General features: G+C 35.7%; 1 protein-coding gene across 2 annotated transcripts in view; it reads right to left on the bottom strand.

Annotated features, from left to right (window-relative positions):
* ADCY8 (adenylate cyclase 8) overlaps nucleotides 1-13535 on the bottom strand; it is a 133195-nt gene that overhangs the window by 41892 nt on the left and 77768 nt on the right. The window contains exons 6-8 of one of the 2 annotated variants that reach the window (XM_033005733.2): nucleotides 11254-11412; nucleotides 6900-7170; nucleotides 678-875 (exon numbers count right to left, since the gene is read on the bottom strand). In XM_033005733.2, the coding sequence (XP_032861624.2) occupies nucleotides 678-875; nucleotides 6900-7170; nucleotides 11254-11412 (628 nt within the window). The remainder of the gene's footprint in view (nucleotides 1-677; nucleotides 876-6899; nucleotides 7171-11253; nucleotides 11413-13535) is intronic. The other variant, XM_033005734.2, reaches the window with a different exon arrangement.

Genomic DNA, 13535 nt, shown 5'->3' with positions numbered 1-13535 from the left:
AGATCTATGCTGTCACGTCACCAATTTACAAGGAAAATTCTCTCATTATCTTATTTTTTTTAACTTATAACTTACATCTGGATGCAGGCTGAAATAGAAATTAGTGAGATCATACTGCTGTTGAGAAACAGCAAAGACGTGAACAATATTTACCTCTTGGAAGCAGATGTTAAAAAAGGATGTTTAAAACAAGGAGTTGACAAATTAGTTTTGATTTGAAATAAACATAGCAGCTGCCTAGAGGACATCATATGGATCCTATGACTAAACGAAAGAAACATATCTATATAAATATAGATATATATTTTGAATAGAAGTATCAGTTTTTTAATACGCTCAATCACCATTTGTGCCAAAGCAACCTGCCAACTGATGGAAAACTGCCTGTACTAGACAGCAAACAAAACCCGGAAAATGGCTGTTGTTTTCAGAAGCAGAGTTTGCTCATTGTAGGCATTTTCCAAAAATAAAATGAAATCATTGCAGCATTATAACACCTCCATCATGACACTGTCTATTATGACCTCTAGCTCAGTCCCAACTTCTGAAAACAGAAACAAAATGAAAAACAAAACCAGAAAACAAATAACGCAAGCTAAAGCCTACAGCTTCTCTACTTCAGTGGACATTTATTACAATTTGAGTTGTGAATAATGCAGCTACCAAGACCCAGCTACCTTATGCTCCAGGCTGGAGTCTTTAAACATCAGTGAAAAAGGCTTGATATGCTCTCTTCTCAATTTATCGCCACTCCGTAAGTCGATGGTGTGCTCTATTCGCTTGTTAATTTCCTCAGGCCCAGACTGGACATGCAAAGCTTGTGCAAGATGGTTTGGAAGCAGATTTATTGAATTTCTTGTTAGGGCAGCCAGAGTCTAGGGGAAAGCACATGCAAACAGAATAAACCTGCTGGTCCCCTTGGGTTAAAAATGCAATGTTTTAGATCATGTTGCATTGCAAACCATTACAGCATTCCATGCAATTCATTCAATGAATTCTCTAGAAGTTTAAAATAATAAGTCTGTTCCACTAAACACATACAGTACATTAAGGGGAGTACTTTAATGCCGTCTTTTATACAGACTAAGAGTTTTGCTGTTGCACGGAACTCTAGGATTGTATTCCCCTTTCCAGATTCTGTTAATTAATTATTAAAGCATGCATGAAGGGAGTACACACCAAAATCACAGCAGGGTAACGCAATGGTGTGTTTTAACAGCTAAGAACAGAAGCTACAGAAAACAAAAGTCACAAAACAGGAGTAATGCTGTTTTTCTTGATCTTAAAGTTACTGGATGTGTGTAGTTAAGGAACAGATCAGTTAGGCAGGAGTGAAGAAGGTGACATTTCTGATTACTTCAGCACAGGTTTTCAAACAGTATGTTCTTCTTCACTACTGGTATATTTCAGCCAGTCTAGATTACAGTTAGGCTATATGATATAATTTAACTGTAATTCATATTATGATTTTATATTATCTCAGATGCATTATTCCTTAGGTATTTCACTGATTAATCAAAAGAAAAAAAAAAAAGGAAATACTTTTGCACAGCTTCACAAAGGAAAGCTAGTGGATATATTAGGAAGGATGCTTCACCTTCAGGAAAGAGGTAGAGTTTGTTTTCAGAAAGACAATAACTCAGTCCAGTTTCATGGTATCATTTCATGACACAAACCACAGTGAAGCAACTTTCCCACTTGAATGGGAAAATAAACTTTACTACCTGTGATATTCCCAAGGGTTAAGAAATGCTAATGAATGGAAAGGATATAAACCTTCATACATCACAGCATAAGACATTTCAGAATTTTTATGGACAAGAAATACACTTCTGCTTGAAAAAAGTTATCCCATATGTCCTTGCTGGGAAAATCTTCTGCTATATGTCCTCCAGGGCATTGTTTGGAACAGGAGTTTGGGATGCATTTATTACTAGATCTCTATGGAAAGTGAATTCTTTTGGATCATGGGATTATGTAGAGCAAATGATACAGGGAGATTTGCCTTGTTTATATTCAAACAATAGTCAATAATTACATTTTAATAAAACTTGGACAACACATTAAAACACAGGAAGGGTCTCAAGGTACTCATTGTCAAACCCCAATTGCCAACTTTCTTTGCAGTCATAAAATAAAGTCCAAGGACTCTGTAGTCACAGATATTATCTTGTTTTCTCATATTTCATTGTTTGGCGAGTAACTTAAGAGCCCAATAAATAGGTAGAAAAAGGTATCAGGACTGAAATCTTCTGTCTATTGACTGAAAAACAATCTTCCTGTTTGCTTTAGTAGAGAAAGGACTTCAGTAGAGAAGGTTTGGAAAATCGATCTGATCAAATCTTTCCATTTTCCCTTCAGAAATTCAGTATCATCAACATTTAGAGAAAAAAAAAATATCAAGGAATCTTTTCTCACACTAAAGTTTTTCTTCTTATACTAAGGTTTCAGATACATCTGTATCTTTATCTTAGCCTTGGAGGTAAGGTAGAAACTCTAAGGGTAGAGACAATTTTCAGGTAAACAATCCATTGGGTGAACTGGATAAATACTGTATTAATACACATTAAGGTACCATTTTAGTTTAGGTATTCCTATCTCCTTTAAACAGCTATGTAGAAAGGCTATTGTCAGTTTATACTGGATGAAATCCTACAAGTGTCTGAAGTCACTGTTAAAGGACAGGATCATGTCAGATGCTGTTGTGTGCATTAATTCCTTAGAATTAGTTCATATTTCTATATATCCACTTGAAGTGAGGGAGGAGAAGGTCCCTTATGTTTTAGGTGGGTGTTGTGTTTTATTTACTTGAGGAGAATGATCTCAATTCATTCTAGTAAGTGGTTAAATTTTGCTTCAAATTATATTTTAAAATCTGATTAATATGAAGAGCTGTCTTTTGCCGAATGTATGAGGTAGTTTACAATTCATGGTAGATGAATGTGACATAATACCATAACTACAGCAAGGGTTCCAGTAGTACTGGTATAAAAATGGACTCAGAAGTTGTGTTTATTTTTAGAGGATAATAAGGAAATTAAAATTTTAGTTTAGTGGTCATCCCTCCCTCATATCCATACACATACTTAAGACAACTTCTTTCCTGTAATTGGTAATAATAATAATGAAAAATACAATGCAAATTATTGTCCCAAGAATATGTTCTAACCATATTTTGTCTCTGTATCCCCCTCTTTGCTCTACATCTTTTAAGACTGTGTTATGCCAACATTAAGAAATATTGATTTTCCCTGTTACCTTGCCTACACTTTTGTGAACAACTGTAGATTGCAGAATATACAATTATGAATTGTAAGATACAATGGGCTTTTGAACTTTCCTGATGCTGATTATAATTGTTCATCATACAAGCTTCTGTTAAGAAAAAGCCCAGCCAAACTTGCATCTGAGATTGAAAGATAGGATGAAATAAAACATACAAATAATAAAACACCAACTTCAGAGATATTTTACAGAGATTTAAAAAAAGGTGGCTGGGATTAGATTTTACTTCCTTCCTGTAAAGATTTCATGCAAAAAATCCAAACATCCTGACCTCAACAATGAGGGAAATTTTTAATCAGTGCCCTTTGGAAAACTTTAGGAAGGCTTTAAATTATTTTTTCACACTACAAACACCAAGTCTTGGAGGGAAATAGCAAAATACAAAGTCATATGTTTAAAGAGACAGGATACAGGTTGGATTTGGTTCAAGGGGAAGACACCTAAGTTAAGATGTCTTGGCGCTTGGTGTCTAAACTTCTATTACTGGCAATATATACACTCTGGATACTTGCAGTTGTCCAGTCATACACAGCTATGCTCAGTTGAGATGCCCTGGGGTATCATGGACAATATTCTGGACTTAGGAGATACGGCACAAGACCTGTGGGAACCCCACGCACTGCTGGTTGGTGGTGAGGACCAGATGGAGTGTGCCAAGGTATCCCAAGCTGCAATGGACAGCCACAGTTAGGCTGAATCAAGCTTTTGCTCAACATATTTCAGCATATGTGTTTAGCACTATCTGAGACATCAGTCTCTTACCTGGCTTCTAAATGATAGTCTAGATGATCACAGGACTTTTATAGGCCCCTTGTCAAAAGGATGTCTCAGGCACCCTAGAGCACACAAGTAGCACCAGGCCCATGTGTTTAGGAACTGAGATGTGTGAGAGTCACCTGAGACAGTCCGTAGATACACAAATGCAGGTGCCTTGGTTTTGAACTGCATTCCACCCTGTTGTTTATACTTGTCTATCATCTTGGCAGTACAATTTTTGTGATAACTGTTAAGAACCATTGCAGCCATCATTAAAATATGTTTATAGAAGACACAGACATTTCAATATGCTTTTTTCATAAGTCACATTATTACAGGCCCATCAGGTGTCTCTAGCAACACACACAGTGACCATCTTATGCTTTCAGCTACTTCTTTTGCAAGGCCCAGCAAAGAAATCCAGCTTCACCAGTTATTAATTTATTTTAGAGGAGGAGGCCTTCAATCTCTTAACTTAAAATAACTTCTGTCTAACTTTCTTTTCTTTAGAAAAAAGACCCATACACTTGTTTCAATAACAGAAGACTCTATCTATATTGGACATGGTCTGAATTTCAGAGGAGGCACTTGCATTCTTGGCTTACCTCACCATTAGAGCTAAGGAATATGGTGCTAAATGTGCTGTGTACACATGTAGCTTTTATTAATGTCTGTGACTGGGTACATAGAGTGGTCATTCTGTTCCTTACTCATATCAACACATCTTCAATTCACTGACTTAGGCTGACCATAGAAAATGAGTTTGGGATAAAGAATATGGACTATGATGAATTTGAGTTTGACAAGAAAACTCACCAGAATCTTTGTCATTTCATATTCTTCCTAACATAACTACAGCTAAAAGTAAGATACATATGATCAGAGTTGCTCAAATTTTGTTGTAACTTATATTGGATAAAGAAATTATTTAAATGTTCTTAGCAAATATTCAAACATACAGAGTGATTCACTGTTGGGTTGCTGCTACTTGGATTCTTCACATCTGCTGCTGCCAGTGACCTTTAGGCTGCATAATTAGTGTTATTAAATGCTTATTCTGTCCAAAACTGACACACTTCTCAAAAAAGCTACTATATCCTAGTGTAATTTAAAACTATCATCTAAATTTTGAGCTGAAATACATTGCTTATGAGCAGTAATGCCTACTGTCTCAACTTTAAAATTGAAAATTACATAATAATTGAATCACACTTGGCATAGCAGATTTTTTAAATCTTGTCTCCACCAAAAAGCTTATTGTAAAGCTGTGTAATATAAAATTATAGTTATTTCTAGCACAAAAGCAAGTTCTTAAAAAAAGAGTGAGAAACTATTCTAAAAATAGATTGTTTATTGCCATAAGACAAAAATTTGCTTTAAAACATCTGTTTAGTTATGCCCATTTCAATGATTTTCATGGGCTTTTTACTAGTTTATTGAGTGGGATCTGTTCAATAATTGAATAAACCCACTAGTCCTTTATTTAATTCCTCACCTTTTTTAGTATCAAGGTCAGATTTAGCTGAGAAAATGATCAACAAAATGATAGTTTACTCTGCACAGATTTTTTGGACTACATAAATAGAAATGTCTTAAAGGGAAGGAACAAGAAACAGAGAGAGATCATAAAATACAGCAGCATGCACTCATACCTCTATTCCTAATCAAATGGGAATATAGAGACAGGTCAACAAAATACAGAGAATACTAAAAGGTAGTGTACATGCAGATACATGGATGTACAGAACATATATAAAACAGGTGTTTTATATAAAAGCAAACTATGCCATGCTCCAGTTCAGTTTGAAGACAAAGACACCGCCACAGGCTGATTGATTATGAAGGCTTATCACTTCTGAGCAGATTTGTAAGAAGCAGATGATGGTTGACAAAGCAAGACCTCCACACAACAACGCTTGAAGTTCAACAGACAGTGCAGACAAGTAGGACTAAGGATGTGCAGCAGAAGAAAGGATATATCATGTCATTACAGATCCCTCAGAAAAATTGAAGAAAACTTCAGTTGACCTCATTTCATAAAGACTCATCAATCTTTCAAATGTAGTGAAAAAAGTGCTGTCTGAGGGCATTTTAACCTTTCCATCTTTAATTCCTCTAAGCAAGCAGATTTCACAAAGAGATTTTTATGACTGTACAAAAATTTCTGGTTCCCAGGGTGCTAGCAATTGGCCATGCAATGCTTTTGGAAAATACCTGGTCTGAAGCAGTTGTTATTATCTCATATTTCTATTGAGCTATGCATGACCCTAGAGTCTAACTCACCTGCTAGTGAACTTTAATTATGTCTTAGAATCTAAGTTTTTAGTAATTTGTATTAACAAAGAAATAAAAAACAAACAAAAGTGAGGAATGGACAAACTCTTTTAACAAGGTACTCTTTTAAAGTAGATCTTTTTTCTTTACCTTACATATCAATAACCTATACTATGTTTTATCCTCTGGTGAAATGTCCATTCACTCATTCCTTTACTTTGATGACAGTGCAGTGAAGATATGCAGTGAGATGATACACACACTGACTAGAATTTCTCAGCTAATTTAGTAACATTAGCTTTACTTTTAATTGCCTTCTTTATGGACTGATTCAATTAAAAACAAGATGTATAGCATTTAATTTCTGTTGGGAAAAAAACTCAAAAACCTCTGGTCCACTGGCATTTCTCCAGTTTGGATCCATGATTTATTTCTGTCCTGGAACAATTTGTTTAATCCTCTGCTGTTACAGTGTGTGTTAGAATAAAGGTTAAAGATGAATTTTTCTCCTCTGAGGCCTCCATTATCGAAATGTACTCGAGCATGCAGTCATACTTAATGACATTAAAAGAAGTTTGACTTACATTCTGTTTTCCCACTATGTTATCAAATGGAAGCTCAGGGCTCCAGGATCCTTCGGTAAACGTTGCTCCACTGTTTCTCCTGTCAGAGGAGCTGACAGCCTCTTTTACAATATCTTCAGGCAAAGTCAACAGGCTCTCTTCAGGTTGTTTAATTAAATAAGTCTCAATGTTGTGTTTCCTCAAGAATTCATTACGCTCTTTGCCATGCCCTTCTTCAACTTTATAATCCCCATTCAGGCAGTCCAGAGTGGCTTTGGAGATGTGAATTCTCCTGCATAAGTGAAATGAGTAGTACCAAATACTGATTGTGTTCTAATATACGTAAGAAGGAGTTTATGAACTCTGCATCATTTTTAACATGATGGATAAATAGAAGGCTTTCTATTGTATCTGATGATTTCTATGAAGAAAATTAAATAGTGTATTCAACAAATGTGAGCTTCATTTGTGGACAAACATTCTCAAGGCATGTTCACATAAATAGGAACTCATGAATGCACAAAGTCTTGTCACAGGAAAACCACTTTGATATTCATACCTGATACCTTTGCTCACAGTAATAGATTAATGGGAGACCTTCCTGAGTAAAATACTATTCAAAGTGAATGAAAATTGCCACTTCAGGTAAATATGGTGAGAGGAAAATATATGGTATGAATTAGAGCAGTTTATGTGAAGCTCTGTTATTTCCTTCAGTTAACTGTGGTAACTTAGACAGTTGAAATTAGTGGTCTGATTGCATGTGAAGTGAATTAGGGAAACAGGGAAACTATACAAAGGCAAGTGAGGTGATAATTTCTGGTAAGGTTAAGTGATGTGTTCAAAAAGCTTTTGCGAAAATGAAGTTGAATTTAAGAGATGACACAAAAAGCTCAAACTTTGCAAAAACACTGTAGGGCTTTGGATGTCTTCCAACCAAACCTGGAGGGTCTTTCTTAGTTCTATTTTTAAGAAATCTTCAAGTTCTTACATATAGGGTAAATTTTGGACATCTCTAAAACATATCCACACGGTTAGTTGTGTTATACCTTATAACACAGGATCATAAATACAATAAGAGATGTTCATGAGACTTTTCCTCTAACTCAAGCAAACAAACATAGTGACTTGGTTAAAACTGCCTCATTGTTCAAACTTTGGATACCTGGCACTTTCTGAAAGTCAGACTTGCAGACAAACTCCTAAAATTCAGAGTAATTTAAAATTCTTGATCTTTTCTTGATGATCCATGCTGAGGCATTTTTCTCAGTCGCCGCAAATTGGCTTATCTCCACTGAAGGAAATGGTCCTAGCACACCCCTTGTGAGTTTTCTTCTGGAACATAAAGGATGTCACTACAGAGTTAAATTGAATAAAGTACTGATGAATTAAAAGGCTATAAGTGCATGTATGATGTGCATTTACTGCCTGAAAATAAAGTCCTGCTTGTCTTTAAGCAGTGTGAAATGCCCAGCAGTATCAGAATTTGGCACAAACTGGGTCTATGTAGTGTGATAAATATCAGCATCTAATTTAAAGATCAAAAATTTGTATCTCAGCCATTTTTTAACCTGTCTCAGCTTCCCTCTGAAGTCAACACAGGTTTTGTACAACTTTCACTGTCTGAAGTCATACTGTTATGATGTCCACAAAGATTAGTACTCTTTTGTACTCAAATGTCAGTAAAACCGCCAATAAAAAACAATAAAATTGTGTCTCAAATGTAAGCAACTTTTGGCCTGGACTTTAAAACCAGAGCATATGACCTCTTAGAAAGACAATGTATTTCCTAGCTCTTAAAAACCTAAATAGGCTAAATTGATTTAAGTAAAGTACTAATTTAAAAAAGAAAAAAAAAAAAAAAAGAAAAAAAAGAAGAAAGAAATAAAAAGTGGTACATTAGTTGCCAGGGTGACTATCTTTGTGCTGAGTTTCAACTAATACAATTTGGGAATATTGCATTATAAAGCCCTGAAATATGGATTTTATAATGGAAATGATAACAGCTTTAACTAGACCATGGAGCTGGCTATTGATGTAATACCCTTAAATGGACCAAATAATAATAAATAGTTGGTAAATTAAAAATATTTTCTGGTTTCACCTTTTGTACAGTTTGCTTAAAAAAACTTAAAATGTATAGTGGAGAGATGTCTTTCTAATTTTATACCAATACAGTAAATCAGGAACCTAAGTATTGAAGTCAGAAAGTATAGCATGTCCTACTGTTGAAAACACATCAGGCCCAAAGCTTTTAGATGATACTTGTCACAGATACATCCTGGAAATTATTAGCTAGATTTTACGCTAGTTCAATACCATAGATTAATATTTAGATACAGCAGGCGAAGACTACTAGAAGATGGAGTCCTGGCAGAAGTGTCTCTGAAATAACACTCCAGGGTCCTACATGGCTTCCTTCTCAGGTGTCGTGGAAACATTTTTTCCTCTCAGAAAACCAGAAATGATTGCTTTTTCTCATTGCTCCTGAGTGCCTCCTTCCACGACAGTTGGGCTGCCTGCTTACGCCCCTTCATGCAGGGGCAATCTGTCTCTGCATCACCCTTGCTTATGAGGTCTCAGGGTGATATGCAACCATCAAGGGTAAGAGCTGAGCCCCTTCTCTCCTGTACCCAGACTGGGTGGAGGGGTTTTCCCCATCCTGGGCAGGTGAGCTCCCTCCCTTCACTGTGCACTCAGGAAAGGGCTGTTGATCATCTTTGCTTTTGTTTCACACTGTGGGAGATGGACCATTCATAACCCCAGGGCAGCTTTTCTCATGAACCAGAGGAAAGCAGTGCAGCTCTGGGAATGAGAATGGTCTCAGTATTGTGGCAAGCAGGGCGATTTGAATGCTGGAAGCAGGGAGTATCAAGGAGAAGCTGAACTGAACTGAACTGCTCTATTAAATCTGCTCTGTGCCCTAGGAAAGCCTGATGTAAATCACTGTTTTGAGGGACTTAGTGAATTGCTGTCACATACAGGATTTGTTCTGTTGGCAAACTGATATACAGGAGAGGAAATCACTCTGCTCCGATAGACTGCAGCCTAGCCAGGCATTTTATTGACAGCAAGGTGGTGAATTCGCTGGGTTACTCATTAATAGCCATACTATTGCATGCATTAACAGTAATAAACTATATTTTTTGCAGGTGCGGATGATGAAACTTAGATGATTGTTTTGCTTATGTTAACAAAGCAGCCTGCGACCTGTCTTAGTCATCTGGGGCTATCATGTGGGATAAGCAGCAGTGAAAGAAATTTTTTTCTGCAATTTTATACACTGGTGACATATACAGAGTATAAAAGTTTTCAGAACATGCAATGTTTCATTTTCTGCTAAATAAGAATATATACTAGTATGAAAGTCTACTCTGGGTAACGGTAGAAGGGACCTGCCTTTGCAAATACAATATAAAGCAAGTTTTTTTTTTAACTTCCTGGGAGCATGACAGCCCTGACAGATCCTGATGCGTGTGTAGGGAGTAGAACACATGACTCAGATTTGATGACTTGAAACCTCTCTCAAGATGACAGCATCACTTAGACTTTTTCTACATAAAGATGTCCACTGCAATTGCTTCTGTGTTGTAGGGGATCTTTTCCTACATCTTTCATCAAAGGAAAATGAAATTGAAAGTTGACGGAGTATTCCTGCAACGACTACTGATACTTCAAATTTAGGATTTGCAGCTTCCAAAGTACCATGAGATATAGGCCATGTCAGGCAGAAATATCATATTATCTTCTAGGTGAATCAGCCACCTCAGACAAAGAAAAACTAGGTAGTTCAATGGAAATCCATATGTTTTTACATATGGACAGGCAGACATAAATGTCTCAAAATATCTACTAAAACTTCAAATTATTTAAAAGACTTCCTAGAGGGCCTGCTGTCCATAACACCTTGTTATTAGTATAATGATTTATGAATACATAATTCTTCCCACACTTTGTGAATTATGAAATAAAATAAATTACAGACTTGTGCCTCACAGCAGCATTTGAATTTAAAGGACAAGTCAATAAAGCCTGGGAAAACTCAGGAATGGCCAAAACCTAAGCGGGAAATTTAAGGCCTCCTCTGAGTATTATATGGGCTGAATATAACTACTGACCTTTTTCAGGAAACCATAGCTGGCAAACAAAAAGAAATATTTTTGTCTTTTCCAATGCCTTTGAAAACTGACCATTTCTACCTTTTTTGAATATAGCCTCAAAAATCCTTGCCAACTGTAAAATAACAAAAAAAAAAAAAAAAAAAAAAAAAAAAAAAAGACAAAGTAATAGGTGATGAAATAATGTAAGACAGTTAATCTGTTGGCAAGGTTAGCAGTGTACTGTGACTGTTGGAGATAGATACACATTGTCTTACCCAGGAATTCCACCTGACTCGAGTTTGTTTGCGATATCCACGTCCCATGACCAGACATCAAACTGCCACTTTCGCAGGCCCAGCACTCCACACAGAACCGATCCTGAATGTATCCCTATTCTCATGTCAATGTCATGCTTCGTTCTTGACCTAACATACCTGTTAAACAAAAAAAAAAAAAAAAAAAAGAAAAAAGAAAAGACCAGACTTATGAAAGTATTTGCCATGATTTTTCATATCTTTTAGAAAAGAGTACAATGTAAAATACAATGTCATTTGTTATAAAGAACCACATAGTCTGTAACATGAGGAGATAGTTTTCTAGGTAGCAAGGTACAGGTAATGATAAAATGACTCTGAAAGCCAGATTATCATTAAGCGCTTAATTACATGCATGGTTCAGTGGCATATATTATTCCTATCAGACAGAAAGAGAAAGATAGGGAGAGAAGAAGATGTCTGTGTTGGCGTCTGGACTCATTGAGTCCTTTAGCTCATAATTATGAAGGATCATTCAACAACATTATAAAAATTATTATAATCAAAGCTGCATATACTTTTATATTTTGTTGTACATTTTTGAATAATTTCTAATATTTTGAAAATGTTACTTTGTTGACCAAAATTTTAGAGTTACTCTTTGTCCAAAGGTGACTTATTATTGTCACCTTTGATTTGGCCAGAACACCATTTGCTCTGATAATAGTGCAATTCTAAAATCAGCCTCCTCTGTTCTGTGTGATGGCAAAGACCATTTCGCCTCTCAAAAGTAAACATACGCAGGCATATTTGTTAACAGTCTCAGAAAAAGGACTTTGTTCTGGCACTGTTCTCAATTAATATATCTGTTGATCATAAAGGGAATTTTACTATGTTAAAGTAGTATCTTCGTATTCTGCTATGAGACAAAATACATTATTCACAGCCACAAACACCTTAGTGTTAGACCTAGGACCGCCTTTTCCAAATTAGTATCGAGATACTCCAGCACGTCAGCAGGGGAAGCTCACAACTGAAATAATTGAGCTGTATCCATTGGGATGATGAAGAGAGCACTTGTCCAGTTTTGCCTGTATGACAACAGTTATTTGAACCAGAAACACTATTAGAGCTAGTGTTCATTAATATTTGAAAAACAGGCTCAGGACAGAAAAAGCTCATTGCTACTGTTAGTCTACAAACAAAGCTGATGTTTTCCTGTAAAGAATCCCAGTTCTACTGTCACTGAAGTCAATAACAGCACAGCAAGATCACACAACAGAAAAGGCAAAGAATAAATAGCTCTATTTCACAACTCTGAAGGTACCTATCGTTGCCTCAGATCTCTCAGTCATGACCTTGACAGACCCTCTCTAGAGGAGAAAAAGGTAGATTGCTTATTGCTTCCAATACCTGGCCTTTCATTATTGCAGCAGGGTATCAATTCATTTGGGGGAAAAAAAAAAAAAAAAAAAAGAGTTTTAAAATGGAGAGAAACTAGGATAGAAAAGTGAGGAACTGAAAATGAGCAATTCATCTTTATTTCCCTTTCCTGCATACTCTGAAACCTTGGAGAAAAACATGCACATGACAAATCCCAGTGCAGTTTTTTTACCTACAAGATCTGTTCACTATATCAGGAAGTTAACATATTTCATATATCTAAAAGGAAGAGATTTTAAAAATTTAGTCATAAAATAATAAAAAAGAAACTTTCAGTATGGATTTATCTGAATTTTGATACACCAAGTTTATAGTTTTCATTTACAAATTTCTTTATTGCTTTGCAAGCAAGAAGGCTTGAAATCTCAAAATTAAACAATCACCTGTCTCTACAAGATGGGACATAGAAACAACTCCTCCACACTGAAATAGTGCCTCAAATGTTGTGAGAACAGCTAAAATAAGTGAAAGCACTGTAATCTGTAGTGTGTTTTGAATAACTTTTATAGATATGCTACAAAAATATCTAAACTAACACTCATAGCTGTCAGAGGAATTATCACACAACTCCCCAAATGAGTGCTTCCCCAGTCTGACTTTTTCTTTTATTCAGACTAAGATAATTATATTTCATTTTATGTCTGATTTCCTTATCTTGAAATAAAATCTAATTGGATCCAGAGGAATAATTGAGCAAAAAGCTTTTCATTGAAAAATGCACACAGTAAGAGGACCTTAAGTTTAATAAAATGGTCTAATAGCATATATTTATGTAATACCTCTCTCTGCATATATAGATATACACACACTATATTAGACCAATTTAGATTTTAAGTACTATAGTATTTAATTGCTAATAA

The sequence above is a fragment of the Tyto alba genome, unplaced genomic scaffold (genome assembly GCF_018691265.1).
Source record: "Tyto alba isolate M040663 unplaced genomic scaffold, T.alba_DEE_v4.0 Super-Scaffold_9, whole genome shotgun sequence".
In the NCBI taxonomy this organism is placed as follows: domain Eukaryota; kingdom Metazoa; phylum Chordata; class Aves; order Strigiformes; family Tytonidae; genus Tyto; species Tyto alba.
Note: the sequence above shows the minus strand (reverse complement) of the source record. Positions and strands in the feature narration are given on the sequence as shown.